The 19,361-nt window shown below is 34.6% G+C and overlaps 1 protein-coding gene across 1 annotated transcript in view; it reads left to right on the plus strand.

Annotated features, from left to right (window-relative positions):
* LOC149776206 (unconventional myosin-Id-like) overlaps window positions 1-17,885 on the plus strand; it is a 148,158-nt gene extending 130,273 nt beyond the window's left edge. The window contains exon 22 of the mRNA XM_089942541.1: window positions 5,022-17,885. Within this exon, the coding sequence (XP_089798667.1) occupies window positions 5,022-5,175 (154 nt within the window). The 3' untranslated portion in view covers window positions 5,176-17,885. The remainder of the gene's footprint in view (window positions 1-5,021) is intronic.
* The last annotated feature ends 1,476 nt before the right edge of the window (window positions 17,886-19,361 follow it).

Below are 19,361 nucleotides of genomic sequence, written 5' to 3' on the forward strand. Positions count from 1 at the left end.
ATTTCTAATCAAATATGACACAAAGATAAATTATTTACTTTAAATTTTCACTTTATTTATGATTCAACATAGCAACTATTGCAAAATTAATGTTCTAGGCTTTCCCAAACTTATTTACAACTGACCAATGATAAAGTTTTTTCTATACATCCAATCAATGTGAAAGACAATCTCTTCCAAGCACAGACTGTTCACTTCACTACAGTGCAATGCCATAAATAAAAATTTAATGATGGGATCTGAAAATTGATTTTTCAGAATACATATATATATCGTGTTTAAGCAGACCTCCCCAACCATTTATTCTACCACTCACAGAAGTGATTTTATATGAAAACAACTTGGAACAGATATTTTGACCTCCAGGCTACCATGGCATATATTTTTTTTCAAGGGCTCCATGTATGTTTTAATACAACAGCCCTTAGTCAACTCTGTAGATAACTGACACAATAAGAAAGATATTGTGACCCACGACCTTTTAAATCTAGGTATTTCAGTAATATATTTATTTATGCTGATTTACTGTTAAATCACCGAAACACAAATATATCTTTAATTTGAAAATAATACGAGCTGAAAAAGTCTTAACTTAAGAAATTTTACCAATTGACGAAACTGGCCCCTGCCACCTTAAACATTTTCATCCTTCCTTCCTTTCATCACATTTATCTGGTAAGCACAGTATCTCACAAATTGTTGAGTCAACTCAGATTAAATTGTACAGATACCTTGAATGAGTCCGAATAAGTCACTTGGTTCTGATGACTTTGACTTTCAGTTTGCTACACTTTTTTTTACTTTGACCTTTGGCCTTTTTTGAGGTCATAAAGTATGTAAGCATAAGAAAAGTTCACTTGACCAATTTAAAAATTATTTATGTCTTTTCTCCCCAAATTTGTTGCTGGTGCAACTTCTGTGGTATTATTTTATTTTATACCTCTTCTATATGTATTACAGATTATATTTGATACAAATTAATATTAGTATTAGTACTTTTTCTCATATTTGTTCGGAAGCTATCTGAAATGAAGACCTTTAAAATTTATACACTTAATAGTGATATTCAGCTGCATCATCTCAAGGGCTCAGGTAGAGATGGAAATCGAACAAAGCACATTGGGAAATGATTCTCCGCAAGACAAATTTAACTGTAGATCGAATACTTCACGATGTTGCTTTGAATATGATTCCAAAAACTTCATCGATTCATAAACATGTTTACATGCCTTGGTTTGATGATGCCTTTAAACATGATATCCTGAAATGGGTTAAGGTTCATCAACATTTCAATGCCAATTCAAAAAGTGAAGATCTGAATAAATGCTGTATATCCTGAGTGAAAGTTCGTTGTACTATTAGAGTGAACAAGAGGAAAATGTGTAGATCCTATGTCTCTAGAATGATCTCTGGAATATGGTACATGTGCAAAAAAATCATTGGCAAAAATAAAAGCAACTGTACCAAACATTTAAAGAAATCTGTTGAAATGGTTACATCATACCAGAAATATCAAATATGTTGGCCAAAACATCCTTGAAGAACTTATTTAGAGCATAGGTCCCTCTAAATTTTCAAATCTAGTGATGCTGAAGATTGCAATAAACCTTTCACTCTCAGAGAGTTAGTGTGTGTGTGTGATTTGGATTTTTAACGTAGCTTTCAACAATTTTTCAGTCATATCGCTACGATGTCTGCAGTGTGGCAGTTTATAGTGATGTCTAGCACTGGGGCATCATGCGGCAGACAGTGGCATGATGTCCCACCCAGTCACATTATCCTGACACCGGGCTGACCAGTCCTAACACTAACCTCTTAATGCTGAGCGCCAAGCGAGGCAGCTGTTAGTACCATTTTTGTAAGTCTTTGGTATGACCTGGCCGGGGATCGAACCCACAACCTCCCGCATCCGAGGCGGACGCTCTAACCACTAGGCCACCGGAGCGTTAGATTGAGCTCATGGAACTTCAGCAGAATTACCATATGTACTCGCTTATAACTTGCATCAAACTGGATTTATCTAGATCTTCCATAGCATAATGTGCCTGCAGATCGGGGTCTATGCTGTTTTTTCTACTGATTTACTCCTTACGAACTGCACACACCCAGTTCTGCAGTGCATTGTGTGATGGCAGATCATGGTCTGTGCTGTTTTTTCTACTGATTTTTGCCTTACAAACTGCACACACCCAGTTCTGCAGTGCATTATGTGATGGCAGATCTAGGTCTGTGCAGTTTGCAGTTGAACTTATCTTATAAGCAAATATATATGATAGATGATATCCATTGTCTGAAACACTTACCTGACACAGCTTTAAATATGCTGATAAACTTTTTCATTTTAAGTTTGGTATACTGGCAACTTCATGAGTTTTGGTGAGTAGCATCATTGATGCCTGTACCCAAACCTGGAAATTACCAAACTGACTCTTCCATATCATTACCATGATGTGTTTGCAAAACCCTGAACAGATGATGTATGATAGACTACCATGGACTACCATGGTATCTCCAATCCAGCAAACTACTACCCTGGTATCTCAAATCCAACAAACTACCGGTATCTCTCTGGCATCTCCAGTCCAACAAGCTAGTACTCTGGTATCTCAAATCCAACAAACTACTATGAGATATTCAGTGTGGATTCAGAAATCAGACAAGCAGTATAGACCATCTCGTTAGCATTGAAGCATTTTATAAAGAAAATGACACCACATGGAAGTGCAGCAAAATGAATGATCTATCTGTTCAACGTTACTACACAGTATTATCTCCATTATTTTCAAAGATAGAAGCTTCAGTTAAGGTTGGCAGCATCCTTTCTGAAATGTACCACAGGGTAACATATTGTCAGTCAGTCAATTCAACATCCAAAATGTCAGTCACTCTATTCAACATCTAAAATGTCAGTCACTCTATTCAACATACAAAATGTCAGTCATTCAATTCAGCATGCAAAATGTCAGTCACTCATTCAACATCCAAAATGTCAGTCACTCTATTCAACATCCAAAATGTCAGTCACTCTGTTCATTATTAGAACTGTTGGTCACTCTATTCACTTTCAGAATTGTCAGTTACTATGATTAATATCAGAATTATTAGTCATTCTGTTCAATATCATAATTGTCAATCACTATATTCTGTATCAAAATTGTCAATCTGTAATTCAATATCAGAATTGTCAGTCACTCTGTTCAGTATCAGAATTGGCACAGTCACTCTGTTCAATAACAGAGTTGTCAGTCACTCTGTTCCGCATCAGTATTGTGAGTCACACAATTTAACATCAAAACATTTATAGTGAAATGCCTTAATCCAGGAAATGACCACTCATTAAATGATGACTTTTTGATCAGCTTTAAATCAAAGACTATGTGCTATTGAACATTAAGATTGCTTCGGTGGCCTAGTGGTTAGTGTGTCTACCTTGGATGTGAGAGGTCGTGGGTTCAATCACGGCTGAGCCATACCACAGTCTTATAAAAATGGTACTAACAGCTGCCTCGCTTGGCGCTCGACATTAAGAGGTTAGTGTTAGGACTGGTCAGCCTGGTGTCAGGATAATGTGACTGGTTGGGACATCATGATACATGTCTGCGGCATGATGCTTTCTAATTTCATGGTGTTTGTTTTTGTAGTCATATCATTATATATGTTTTTTATCTTATAGGTGTTGTCTAATGTTGTAAAGTGCTTAGAGCTTTTAAAGATTAGGCACTATACAAAGTCCTCATTATTACTATTATTATTATTATTATTATGTCCCAGTGCTAGACATCACTATAATCTGCCACACTGCAGACATCGTAGCGATATGACTGAAAAATTATTAAAGCTACGTTAAAAATCCAAATCACACACAGACACACTATTGAACATCAACTAAACATTCAGAATGAGTAGAAGGAAACAGGTTGATATTTTATCAACAATGAAACAAACTTCTGCCAATTTTTTATCATACTCTTGATGACCCAAATCTTGATGGTTGTCATATTCCTGTTTTGGAGGAGAGCAAATTTTTATGACTTAATTTCAGCTGTAAACTAACTTTTCTTTCACCTATTAGATACCTCAGGGACAAATGTCAAAAAGCCCTGGATTTAAAATGAGTCATGACAAACACAGATTGGGGAACAGATTGGAAGGTCTTGCTGCAGATGTTTGGACACAGTCAAGGACTTAGATGCTAACTTTTTCTTGGTGCATTTAAGCCACTGTCTGACTTTGTCTTGGTGCTTTTAAAATTTTCTGTATAAATCCTCTATGTTGAGGCAAATGAACCATCACTTTATCTCAGCTGAATGAAATAGACTCTTCAGTATGACATCAAACTATGTTCTAATCCATCTAACCCGCATATTATATTGGCCCAAAGAAATTATTGTACATAGTTCCAGAAACAGCAAAAATCAGTTTTAGAAACATTGCCAAATTCTCTATTCCCAAATCACCACAGTGGTTGTCCAAACCTCCCAAAATAATATTTGACCTTTATGAATTAGAAAAAAGTCCTCAATAAATTGTCTCCCTTTCTAGAGTACATTAAATGTAATAAGAGGCTTCTATCACAGCTGTACATCCATATATACAGGTGGTTTAAAAGAGTGAGACAGTTGGAGCTACCATTACAACATCTAAAGCCTGTTATGGGATTAAACTTCAACTTTTACTGCAGAAATTACAGCTATACTCATAGCTTTGAACTACATTGTAACCTCTCAAAAAAACAAATTTGATCTTTTCGGATTCCCTTTCCACATTGAATGCTTTTTTCTTTCAGATAAGGGTTGGACTAAGTAACTTTACACACATTATTCTCTCCCTGTCTGTCTGTTTCATTAATATAAAGAAACACAAGTTTTACATGTTAAATCTTTTAATTAAAACTCTATTACCACCCCATGACTTTTTGTGTGTCCAGTGTCTAACAGATCACAGACATATGCAAACTTTTATTTTTGTTATTGTTGTGATACTTATTATTATTATTATTATTATTATTATTATTATTTCAGGAATCATAAAGAGCTTCCAGTGACAGTAGCCAAGCAGATCAAATGTTCTCTTGGCAGTAAGCCACGCAGTATATTAGTTAAACCATCCCCAGCAAATGGTGGACCAACATTCAGAAAAGAAGGGAACAGTTTGGTCCTGATGTGGCCACAATAGTTTACACTTGGCATTTGTTAGGAAATATTGTTTATATGAAAGAATGTGATAATATAAGTCTGGTACTTTTAATGTCTTGTACAGCACAGCCATAATTATTAATTATCCATTATTAGCTATTTTTCCATTTCAAACTGATTTTAAGCATATATTTTTCTTTCATTTTCCTTGTGTATGACTTGATCCAGTTTGTGTACAGCATAGGTTTATATTCTTTTTTAGACATGAAAGTGTTCTGCAGACATGATAGAGTTCGTGGGACATGAAAGTGTTTCCGCAGACATTAAAGAGTTCTGGGGACATGAAAGTGTTCTGCAGACATTAAAGAGTTCTGGGGACATGAAAGTGTTCTGCAGACATTAAAGAGTTCTGGGGACATGAAAGTGTTCCGCAGACATTAAAGAGTTATGGGGACATGAAAGTGTTCTGCAGACATTAAAGAGTTCTGGGGACATGAAAGCGTTCTGCAGACATTAAAGAGTTCTGGGGACATGAAAGTGTTCTGCAGACATTAAAGAGTTCTGGGGACGTGAAAGTGTTCTGCAGACATTAAAGAGTTCTGGGGACATGAATGAGTTCTACATTCTAGTGGATATTAATTCAGATTAAGAAGTGAAAATGCTAAATAAGTTCCGGGAAAAGCTGGAGTTTGGACTCTAAATTTGTTTAATTCATTTATGGATTGGGAGGGGGGATATTTTGCATCTCTTTACTCCCCACTGGGACCTCAACCCAGGACCCTGACTGGGAGCCTAAGCTAGACCCTTGACCCCAGGCTTATTTCTGCATTTTGCATTCTGCCTGACTTTCATGTTGTATTATGGGCTGCAAAGTTGTATAGACACTATCAGATATCTTAGTTGATGAGCTGTTTTGGCACTGATGAATGTGCTTGGAACTTGGCTATGCCAGAACAACTCCACCCATCATTTTAAACAGGACAGGACATGTAACAGTAACCTGTTTTTTTATAAAACTGAATTATAACTGACATTAATAACCAGATCTCTAAATATTATTGATAGAAAAAAATAAAAATATTTAAACAAATATGCCTGCTAATTCATAATTTCATCATTGGTGTTCATGAATACCATATAAACAGGCATGGGCAGTTTCCTCATGAGTGTGGGACAGATATGTGATTTTTAAATCCACTCCCTATGATGTAAGTTAACAGATAAAACAAGGTCACAGTCTGGATCGGACTGGGAGTCTGATATAGACTCACTTATGCAAGTTCAACTGCAGACTTCACAGACCATGATCTGAGCTGTGTTTTAGTAGTGCATAGAACATGATGTGCCAGCCCATTATGAAATGGCAAATCAGTAACCATGTAAATGAACATGTACAGAGCCATAAGTGATGCAAGAACATATTTCTACATCTTTGCTGTAGGAGGGTTTTTTTTTTTTTAATTCTTTTCCTACAGTATGGAGATTTTTCACAGGAAAACGCTCATGATGATGAGAATGGCTAGACTACACATTGCACACATTTACTGAATATGCAGACACCGATTTCTTGATACTAAATTTTTTGCTTGTTAACAGTATGTTTGTTAACAGAACTTTTAATATTTTGTTTTAAAGAAACACAGTTTCAAGTTTGTTTAGTTATTGTAGAGCCTATAAAAACAGCCTGTATGCATGGCCATGTAGTATGTCGAGTTGGGTTATCAATTTTTTTATTTAATACACATGTTGCAGTAGGATACAGTATTATTACACATGTTGCAGTAGTAGTATTATTACAGTCCTAATGACATTTTACCAAAATTGTCAAATATATTCAACAAAGACATGTTTACAAACTTGATTGTGTCATCATAAAAGGTGAAAAGCATATAGCAAATAAAACAATTGCAAATTAAGTAAACTATGGCATGCAAATTGCCAATGTCATGCATATAAATAGCAAAATATGGCATGCAAATTGCCAATGCCATGCATATGAATAGTAAAATATGGCATGCAAATTGCCAATACCATGCATATAAATAGTAAAATATGGCATGCAAATTGCCAATGTCATGCATATAAATAGCAAAATATGGCATGCAAATTGCCAATGCCATGCATATAAATAGCAGTCTGCTGTAGGAAAGGTTGAGTTTCAAATCAGTTTGATTAAACAATGTCACTTTGGTTATTGTATACTGTGCACACATTTGGATATTTGTGTTAATGTTAAAGCCTTTCTGTATAAAGATACTTATATTGTATTATGAGCCGCTTTCAGTCAATTCTAAATGTTGCTTGATGACAGATATAGAGACATGCCTCACTAAGATCAGATAACTCTAAATAAACACAGATGCGAAAAGAAGTCTAGTTGCAGGTGTAGATTGCGATGTATGGTCCTAGATAGTATATGCGTAAAATACTCCACATCTACTCCAGAGAAAATTATTTCTGCTAAAAATAATTAAGGAGACCATTTATTATGTAGAAATAATAATCAATTGTGGCGTTTTAACTAATTTCGGAAAATGTTAAATGTTGGATGTAATTAGAATCATCAAACTATGCTGTTTTGTTAAAATCTTCCATTATAGTTTTGGAAATGTGTGAACTTTGAAAATAGTGTGAAATTCTCATAAACCTCTAAGAGAGAATGAACATTATTAAACGGAAGTTCAGATAAACCCAAAAGTGCATCCAAAGGTCTGGACAGGAGTTTTTGTTCCACCTTCATAAGCACAGGAAGACAGGTATCAGGTTTCTGGCAGCAATGGCAGTGATGTTATCAGCATTAAAGTTTTGTGTTAAAAATCTCTGAAAGTCAGTTTAGTTAGTGGATCCATTGCAGTATCTTGGTTCATATGTCAGTTTAACAAAGAGCCATAGAACATTAATTTAAAACAGTTATGGTTGGTAACTATCCCAAACTTTTGCATTCAGTGGTAGTAGAGTTAAGCTTATGCCTGAAATCATTTCAAGTTTTGACCTCCATAAAATGAAAAGATGTTTTTTTAGTTTACCCTCAGCATAAACATAGTGAAGCATGCAGTGTTTCTCTGTCCAGTTTTCCATCCATTGGTCATCTGCCATTTATAATCGTATATAACTTTGATCCACCTGTAGATTTCACAGACCAGATCTGCTATCACATAATGTATCATCAGATCTGGGTTATGCAGTTTGCTACAATTAACAGACATCAACGACCATGATCCATCAGCACATTATGCGCTGGCAGATCAGAGGTCTGTGTTGTTTTTTTTTGCAGTTGGACCTGATTATTAAGTGATTACATAAAAATTAAATTTGCAAATGCTGCATTTATGTCAGTTTTACAGATGCTGTAGATGTTGCCCGTATCACTTATGTGTTTGAATAATTATTGCATCATACATTTAAGGTAATTTATAGTATCATTAATAATGCTAGCTGTTTCACAGCAAACCCTTAAAAATAAATAATTTCCATATTTTGAATGTGTAATGACACAAATCCATTTAAGAATATTGATGTCAGCATTTCTTATAATGTATCCTTCAGTCATTGTTGAGGACTAATATAGGTCTTACAAAAAATAACAGTAGAAAAGATTTTTCCTTTTTGTTTCCTATATTAAGTAGGTATAGTCTTTTTTAAATCAGACACTTAGTGTGTTAGTCTTAAGTTATGAGCCTATTATACAGTCTCCATGATGATGTGTTAATTACAGTTTATGGGAGAGCCTGTTACACATTCTCCATGATGATGTGTTAATTACAGTTTATTGGAGAGCCTATTACTCAGTCTCCATGACAGTGTGTTAATTACAGTTTATGGGAGAGCCTATTACACAGTCTCCATGATGATGTGTTAATTACAGTTTATGGGAGAGCCTATTACACAGTTTCCATGATGATGTGTTAATTACAGTTTATGGGAGAGCCTATTACTCAGTCTCCATGACAGCAGGTTAATTACAGTTCATGGGAGAGCCTATATGCTGAATCTCCATGACATTTGGTTAATTACAGTTTATGGGAGAGCCTGTTTGCTGAACCTCCATGACAGCAGGTCAATTGCAGTTTATGGGAGAGCCTATATGCTGAATCTCCATGACAACAGGTTAGTTACAGTTTATGGGAGAGCCTATATGCTTGATGTCCATGACAATGTGTTAATTACAGTTTATGAGGGAGCCTGAGTACCCAATCTAAATAAATGCAAGAAATGTTTCTCCCTCACATAATTGTCACATATGAGGATTCAGATCACAATGAACTAAACAACAATTTTGTTCAAGTTTGGTTGGCAGATTCAGCTTTTTTAAATGAAACTTTCACTAGTTTTTGCACAAGTTGGATACAAGTATTTCATAAATTATTTTCTTTTCTTCTAATCGAAGAAAATATGCCTCAGATATTATTGCAGTGATTGAGCTCAAATACTGGATTGTCCAGGTCATTGTTTGGTCTAACCATAAAAAAATGACTAGTTAAGCTATTGTGGCATTATCTTAGAAAATACATACCTTTGTTTGCAACCTTTTGTATTGAAAAGGACCATTAATATTTTCAAAGTTGCTTTCATCTCACTTGCATGGCAGGCTAATGTAATCAGTTTTCTGGTGCCACCAGCAGCAACATCAGCAATGTTAAAGTTTGACATTAAAGTTTCTGAAAGCCACATCATCAGTGTCTGCATTCAAACGTTATAAGATTACTGTGTATAAAAGTTTATGAACCGATATGCATCTATCTTGCATGTCTTTCCTGTCTATGCAGAAAGCTTAGTTCATCATTGTGATCAGTGTTGTAATTTTATTGTTGAAGTTTTTGAAATTGTCATATCTTCTACATTTGTTGCTGCACTTAACTGTATCTTTGGTACAGTATTACATTAGGTCTCTTATACATTGATGCACTATGAGTTCTTGCCTGCCTAGCTCCCCTACTTCAGCAGAAAGCATATTTCAGAAGTTTATTTTTTAAGGGTCACATTTTTTCAACATCAGTTTCATTATTCAATGGAAAATTTTGCTAGAGGTCGAAAGTTTATACGCTGATATGAGAAGAATTCCAGTCTTGTCTGTCTCACCGGCTGAACCAATATGGTCAAGAGAGTTAAAGTGTTGTGTATAAGTAAGCTATATTGTTTACACTAACAAGCATACTAAGGCAAGTAGGACACCAGGGTGCTCAGTACACTTGTTTAAAGACTTTGAAATGCCTAATATATTAGTCTCTGACCATTATACTCTTTGTGAGAGCCACAGAAGTGTACCATGTTGTAGTCACTTTTTTACTGGGGTACATTTTAAATGTATCGTACAATCATGGTTGTTTGACAAGTTGCATAAAGCATCTGGATCTGTGTAGTTTGTTTTGACTAGTGGACTAATCACTAGAACAAGCAACATAAACTCAGATCTGCTGACACATGTGATGGCATTTCAGGGTCTAGGTTGTTTGCAGTTGGACTCAACTTATATCCAAGTTTATACGGTACTTATGTGTTTAGTGATAACCTGTTTAAAATTTATTAGATTAGAAGTTTTCTTTCTAAGCAACTATTTTTGAAGCCAATCAGTTTTACCTTACTAGTAAATGAAATTGTATTGTTTTTTTTTATTTGAAATTAAGGTTACAAAATGCCCAGATACAATTTTTTCAGAATAATTTTAACAAAATTATTTTTGGCTGTGTTTTAGGTGTACTACAGTATTGCTTTGAAAGAAATCTTGGCAAGATAACCCAAAAACTTAATGGACATACTTGTATCTTTGATTTGAATTATGGAATTTTATTTTCTACTTTCATTCATCCAAATATCAGACTTTCCAGTTTTGCTGACACCATCCTTCTAAACTTTGAAATAATTTTTGTAGTCCTTAAAAAGTCAGAACACCAAGTTCATTTATTTAAGCCATATGAAAAAAGTACATTTATTTTAGCCATATAAAAAAGATTATTTATATCAGCCATATGAACAAAAATCAAGTAGCAGCATAAACTAACATCTACGCAAAACTGTGCAATTAATAGGTTAATGTTGGCCTAGAAACCACTTTTATTACCCTAAATATAGTCCAAGTTCCTCTGACCCTCTCAACATTTTTAGAACAAATTTGTTATCTATTCTTTTTAGACCAGTGGAACATCGGTTTCTTCACAGGACTCTTGATTTTATTAGCTCTTATGTGATGGCCAGTCCATCATCGGTCATCCATCTATTCACTACTCCACCTGAATTGATGGTCATATCAGCATGGAGTCTTCACTGAAAAACATCTTACGATGTATAGCTGGTCCTAAATGAAAACAGTGCATACATGATGTCTAATCTGGCCAGCATGGCAGCCATCTTGAAAAACCTGTTATCATCACAAGTCCTTCTGAAAGGAAAATCAAATTGAGGGGGGTTGTAATCTTTTTATTAGGCATTGTGATAATAAACACATACCCCCTCATAATAAGGCAGTGTTTGGGGTCCATAACTGCAGGCTGTATTATGTGGTGAACCATGGTATAGCAAGAGTGATCAAAAACTGTACATGTGCTACCTTTATTTCATGATATTGTGCATTTCATTTTGCTAAATAATAATAATATTGTTTTGAAAAGAAAATAAGATGTAATACTAAGATTTGTGATGTTTTTGTTCAGCCCATATTGTTATACAGTTGATAGACTAATTCAACCCATATTGTTGTACAGTTAATACCCCAATTCAACCCATTTTGTCATGCATTTGATAAACCAGTTAAACTTACGTTGTTATATATTTGATAATCAGTTCTACCTATGTTGTCATGCATTTAATTAAAGTATAGTGGTTTATACACAAATATTTCTGCTAATGTTGAAAGTTTAAAATATGTTATTTTTATTTTTTAATTGGGCTGTACATGACATTTAGCACAATAAAGGACTAATGAGTTTAAATTGTCATCAACATTCAAAGATTTTTGCTTTGCAGTAGCACTATGGTGTGATTCCTATTAAGTATCAATGTCTATGTTGACAATAAAACTGATGTCATCCATGACAAGTATAAAAGTCCTTGTTGGCAGTAGTACTGTGGTATCATGTCTGTCAAGTATAAAAGTCCTTGTTGGCAATAGCACTGTGGTATCATGTCTGTCAAGTATAAAAGTCCTTGTTAGCAATATTACTGTGGTATCATGTCTGTCAAGTATAAAAGTCCTTGTTGTCAATAGTACTGTGGTATCATGTCTGTCAAGTATAAAGTCATTGTTGCCAATAGCACTGTGGTATCATGTCTGTCAAGTATAAAAGTCCTTGTTGGCAATAGCACTGTGGTATCATGTCTGTCAAGTATAAAGTCCTTGTTGGCAATAGTACTTTGGTATCATGTCTGTCAAGTATAAAAGTCCTTGTTAGCAATAGTACTGTAGTATCATGTCTGTCAAGTATAAAGTCATTGTTGCCAATAGCACTGTGGTATCATGTCTGTCAAGTATAAAAGTCCTTGTTGGCAATAGCACTGTGGTATCATGTCTGTCAAGTATAAAGTCCTTTTTGGCAATAGTACTTTGGTATCATGTCTGTCAAGTATAAAAGTCCTTGTTAGCAATAGTACTGTAGTATCATGTCTGTCAAGTATAAAAGTCCTTGTTAGCAATAGCACTGTGGTTTCATCCCTGACTAGTGTAAAATTCTTTGTTATCTGTAGCACTGTGATATCATCCCTGTTTAGCATAAAAGTCATTTTTGGCTGTAGCACTGTGGTGTCATCCCCTATAAATATCAAAGTTCTTGTTGGCAGTAACCAGTTAGGTATGAAAGTCTTTGTTGGCTGTTGCACTGGTATATATTGATTGGTATAAAAGTCCTTGTGGCAGTAAAACTAATCCACAGTTTTGTACCAGACTTATTTCATTCTTGGTGTAAACAGTAAGAGTGTTACGATTTCTCTTTCAGTCTCTTAAAAATTCAATTATTTTATGTGATAAAGAGCAATTTTATTGTTGAGTCCACATTAATGTTGTCTGATTGAAAGAAAGATCTCCAGCATAACCTGAAGTTCATGTTCATTTGACCTTTGCATTCCTTGTCCTCTTGTTTTAGATAAAGCACTACATTTTGTGTTAGGGAGAGTTATGTTCCAAATATTTTTCACTTTCAGCAGTATGGCAGCTATAATTTGATTGGCAAAAGCAAAGGGTCTGTAGAACATGATCTTCAGTCAGTGCCTGACTGACAGATCTATGTATTGTCAGTGCCTGACTGACAGATCTACGTATTGTCAGTGCCTGACTGACAGATCTACTTATTGTCAGTGCCTGACTGACAGATCTACGTATTGTCGGTGCCTGACTGACAGATCTACTTACTGTCAGTGACTGACTGACATATCTACTTATTGTCAGTGCCAGACTGACAGATCTACTTATTGTCAGTGCCTCACAGATCTACTTATTGTCAGTGCCTGACATATCTACTTATTGTCAGTGCCTGACAGATTTACATATTGCTAAGTAGATCTTGATTTTAATCAGATCAATGTTATTGGATAGCATTTACTTTTTTTTTTACCATGATTGCTATTGTCAACAATTTAATATGGTTTTCATTAAGGGTTTTGATTCAAACATATTTCTGAAATGCTTTGATAAAATCTCATCAGACGTGTATGGATCAGAAGGAAGTGGGGACAGTTCCTTCTGCAAGTGAAAGACACTGAGAATTTGCTTTGCTGTTTTGGTTACTTTTCAATAATTTTATTTTCCTTAAACCACTTAATGAATTTTCTTCATACTTTGGATGAATCATTTTGAAGCTAAGTTAATTGATTATGCAAAATGTAAACTCTACATTTTGACCTTAGGGTCATGGGCACATGTTTTAAAGCAATGTTTTCACCATGGGCTTGACATTTAGGCCTGGCCTTCATGTTTTTAGATATGACATTTTTTAAATGTTGAAATGTTCACTAGCTCTGGTTAATCACTATATCACGCATATCATCTCTAACAAAACTTGCTGTGTTAAACTTGTTATATACATTTTTGTGTATTTTGTAAGACAGAATGTTGATTATGTTGGTGTAGTTCTTGTGCCTTAGTTACCATACTGTTGCCGTAATGACTATTCTATAATATATTTTCTGTCCATGATATATTTCTGTGGGTATAATTACTTTACATGAAAGTTTTATAAATCTTTTGATTGTAATAATGCTACCAACTATATACAACTATACAATTATACGTATTAATCAGCCTTATAAGTTACATTGATGTGCCTTAGTACTGTGCTAATCAGAAGTCCTCTAGGCTATAAAGAGTATGCTAAAGTTAGTCAACTACATTGTTTTCTTATGTGACTTTTGAAATTACTAGTCCAACATTGATTATCCAGACTACTGGAGAGACATTGATTTTGTCTTGATAAATTATTTTCCCAGATAAATTATAACATTATAAAGAAAAATTTACAAGTCTGGTGACATTTTATTGGTCATCTTAAGTTTGGTTTAGTTTGCTTTGATGTTTTATATAGCAAGTAAGTTATTTGGTGCCAAGGAGTAAAGTGCCTTGCCCAATGACTCAGTATAGTAGCTGACCCAGACTGGTCCAGTTGTTACAAACCATCATCATTTCAGTCATTGGTCCTGTATGCTAACCACTGAGCACTCTGGCTTCTGTCTCCTTCTACAACACATGAGTGGCCACATTTCTCCTATTAGGCAAAAAACTACAGATGATTGATGTATGGATAATCAACATTTTGCTATAACAGAAATTTTTACTAAATAAAAAAATCATCTTTTTTATCATGCACTTTGTTAAAATTATTTGTCCTTGAAGCCATGTTGGTGGAGAAAGAAGGCAGATTGTCTTTTTCTGAAGGCATGATGTTACAAAAACACTAGAACCTCTGTACTTTAACATTATTCTCTTTAAATGCTTGAAAAAGTAAACTCCAAGCCTTGCTAGTATGTTGGATATTTTTATAAGGGTAAGTAATTTTTCTGTTGGCATGTATAACATATTACTCACTTATAAGTCAAATCCAACTGCAAACTGCACAGACCTGGATCACCATCACATAATTTGCTGGTATATCTGGGTCCATGCAGATTATTAGGGGTAATCCATGAAACAACAACATAAACCCTGATCTGCAGGCATATTATGCAATGGCAGATCAAGGTCTGAGTTGTTTTGCTGTTTAGCTTGATTTATAAGTAAGTATATATGATACCTACAAGATTTTCATCTGAACCAAGAACAGCTTCCAAAAATTGCCTAATTAACGTTCTTTATTAGCATTTTTGGCCAACAGTTTTATGGTTGCAGTCTACTTAAAAACCAGCATCTAATGAACACCAGGTCAAGTGTTGGTGTCATACCTGTAGCCAGTCCGAAGATAGTGACTCCTAGGTTTTTCATATAGTTCTATAACATGAAAAATCAAGTAGCATGAATAACTTCTTGTTCAGAATTTTCAGTTGTAATATCAGGAAATTAAAAATAAATATAGGTTGGGTCCATCAATTCACACCAGTAGGATAATAAGAAAATACAGTTCTAGGCAGCCACTTGAATATGAAATGCTAGACAACAATACAAAAAAGTGTAGAAACTTGGGATGGCAGTTTCACTTCAAAAAAGAGACATCTTAATGTAAGTACTTGATTGTTTTGATTTTAATGAAACATGACATGTTCCTAGAGGTCAGTGAATGCAGTCATTCTAAGAAGTTTTTGGCTTTAGATATTGGTAGAAATTAAGCTAGTATTTTTTGTTGCTACTGATTTTAATTAATATGGTGATGGTACAATTGTCGTGGTGTAGATAGAAGAATAGCAACAATGACAAACACTTGTAATACTTTATAAATTATCCCTTTTTTCAGTGTTGGTCTTCTGTATTTTATAATATTCTCATCTTTAATTACATTTAGTGACATAATTAGATTATTGTTTTTTAATTGCTTTAAATACAGTACGCCCTCATTATAGTAATGTTCATATAGCTTTATAACAAGATTGCCTTATAATGAAGTACATAATTATAAATATAATTCTGCTATTGAATAATGAAATGAGATCCATGTTTTAATGAAGGGCCTTACAACATGAATGATGTTATAATGAAGGGCTTTATAAAAGAAACCATGTTATAATGAAAGGCCTTAGAAAAGGAACCATGTTATAATGAAGGGCCTTATAAAAGAAACCATGTTATAATGAAGGGCCTTATAAAAGGAACCATGTTATAATGAAGGGCCTTATAAAAGGAACCATGTTGTAATGAAGGGCCTTATAAAAGGAACCATGTTATAATGAAGGGCCTTATAAAAGGAACCATGTTATAATGAAGGGCCTTATAAAAGGAACCATGCTATAAAGAAGGGCCTTATAAAAGGAACCATGTTATAATGAAGAGCCGTACAACAGGAATCGTGTTATAGTGAAGGCCCTTATTTTGAGATTGCCTTAAGTTATGATGAAGTACATGTTATGACTGCACTGCTGAATAATGTTATGGAATCAATGATTTTACTTTGCCTTATAACAGGAACCATTTTATAATGAAGTGTCTTACAGCATGAATGATGTTATAATGACGGGCCTTATAACATGAAATGATGTGATAATGAATGTTAACCTCAGTTAAAATGCCCATGTATCATAGCCTTCAGTTAAAATGCCATGTTCCATAGGCCACAATTAAAATGTCCATGTGTCATTGGCCACAATTAAAATGCCTGTGTTATAGGCCTGAGTTAAAATGCCTATGTATCATAGGCCACAATTAATTTGCCCATGTGTCATAGGCTACAATTAAAGTGTCTGTGTGTTATAGGCCTGAGTTTAAATATCCATGAATCATATGCATCAGTTAAAATGCCCATCTATCATATTCCACTTTTAATTTGCCCATGCGTCATAGGCCACAGTTAAGATGCCTGTATGTCATAGATCACTGCTAAAATGCCCATGTATCAAAAGCCACAGTTAAAATGCCTATGTGCCATAGCTAAAATACCCGTGTCATCTTAAGCCTTAGTTAAAATACCCTTGTATCTTTGGCCTATGTTAAAATGCATATAGGCCTTGGTTACAATGCCTATGTGTCGTATGCCTCAGTTTATATTTATATAGGCCTCGGTTAAAATGCCTATTTGTCGTAGGCCTCAGTTAAAATGCATATAGGCCTCTTATAATGCATATAGACCTCTGTAAAAATGCCAATTTGTCATAGGCCTTAGTTTAAATGCATATAGGCCTCTTAAAATGCCTATAAGTATCTGTTAAAATGCCTTTGTTTCGTAGGCCTCATTTTAAATGACCATGTGTCATAGGCCACAGTTTTAAAAAATAGTACTGTGGAATACAACATCAGTAGTATTAATGTCATAACATATGCACTTTAATTTTGCTGAAAGTGGAAACGAAATCATTAGGAAATGGCATCACATTCATCTGAACCAACACACATTACTTCTTCAGCCTTTTAAAAATGTGTCACTTGCCATAAAGGTATGTTATTTGTTAGCACTTATGGCCAAGTACTGTAGGAATGAAACCTGGGTTTGAAATATTTCATTCATGAAAACTGTTTCTGCTTCATTTGTATTTATCGATATATTTTTGTATGCCACATAAAGTTATATTGTGTCATTAATCATATTTTCATCGTAAAGGAGTAACTGTTTATGCTATCATCATTATCATTGTCATTCGTTCCATTTACAGGTTATTGCCGCTTTTACAATAAACCTATCAATAATTGTATAGATTGATTTCTTATTCTGGCATTGCCAGCTAAGACAATTATTTTGACATAGTCACCTCTTCATTAGGTAGAATGCATAGAATTTAAGATGTGGGGGTCATAAACTTAGCATTACGGTGGGCACACTCGGAGATCGTCCTATAGGAGCCTACCAAAAATTAACTGTTGGCAAACCGTCTAACTAAAACAAAATTAACATACACCTTCCTGATGTATACATTAATACAAAATATGTTTTCTGATTTTTCTTTTGATGTTGGATGCGTTTTTATTTACTGTCAAAGACGTTATTTCAGTTGTGTTCCAGTGTCAAAATAACAATTGATACAAAAGTTGATTAGGGCTGACTGGATCATAGAAATTAATCTTCTCTCAGGATTCCACTGAAAGAAAGAAAGAAAACTTTCAACCTTTACATTTCGGTGCGTTTCATTCAAGCATTAGGAAAACGGGACATCTGTTTTAATGAGAAAATGTGTGTACAAAGTTCCAAATCTGGCTGATTTAATATTTCAGGCACATAAATCTTGGAATTCTCCCATTAAAAAAAGACTACGACGTTTACCCAGAAGTCGTTTATTAGAAATGATAGTTCCTGTCATGCAGACACTTCCAGTGTTTAGAGGATATTTTATATTATCTTGCAAATATCAATGATAGCTTTGGAGATGCATACTCTAAAATTGTGAATATATGTGCCATTAGTTGGAGAGTTTTATCTTATGTTTCACATCCATTTGTCTCTCCACCTCTGTTTTCATTCTAGTTTCTACACAGTATGTCGAGTTCTCCGCCATCTACATTTATTAAACTCTTTGCTTAGTTTACACTTGAGATAAAGAAGCCTGATGAGTTCAGGGTCAAATGTCAAGGTCAATGACTGAAAAAAGAACTATAGTTACCGCAGAGTAATATTTTACATCACAGACCTTGACCGAAATTTATTGATGACTTGCACGTGGAGTAAAGGAAGAAACATGTCGGTTTTGGGATCAGAAGGTGAGACGTCATAGTCATTGTGACTAAAGAAGAAATGCTTTCTGCACAATAACATTATTTCTGCACAACAGACCTGGAGCATAGTTTTAGGATCGCTTGCATTCAGGGTCGGAAAGAAACTTATAAGTTTTATGGTACAGAGGTCATGGTCACTGTTAATGAAAGAAGAAAAATGGTTTCCGCATAAAGATTTAAGCTCTCAACTACATACTCTCAACAAAGTTTTTGGATGACGTGTACTTTGGGAAAGAAACAAGTCTATTGAATTTCTGTCCGAAGATGAAAGTTCTAGGTCTCAATGAAAAAAGAAGCAAAGTGTTCTTAAATAGGAACTTTCGTTCAAGACCAAAATTTGTGTAGCACGTGCACTTAAGATGTAAAAAAGGCGTATATATTCTAGGTGAAGGTCATTGGGCTGACATGAAATGTGCAGAATAGCGTTTATTTTAGAGTAAATTCCTTGACCAGACTTTGTC

The sequence above is a fragment of the Sinohyriopsis cumingii genome, chromosome 18 (genome assembly GCF_028554795.1).
Source record: "Sinohyriopsis cumingii isolate HCF-2022 chromosome 18, ASM2855479v2, whole genome shotgun sequence".
NCBI lineage: Eukaryota > Metazoa > Mollusca > Bivalvia > Unionida > Unionidae > Sinohyriopsis > Sinohyriopsis cumingii.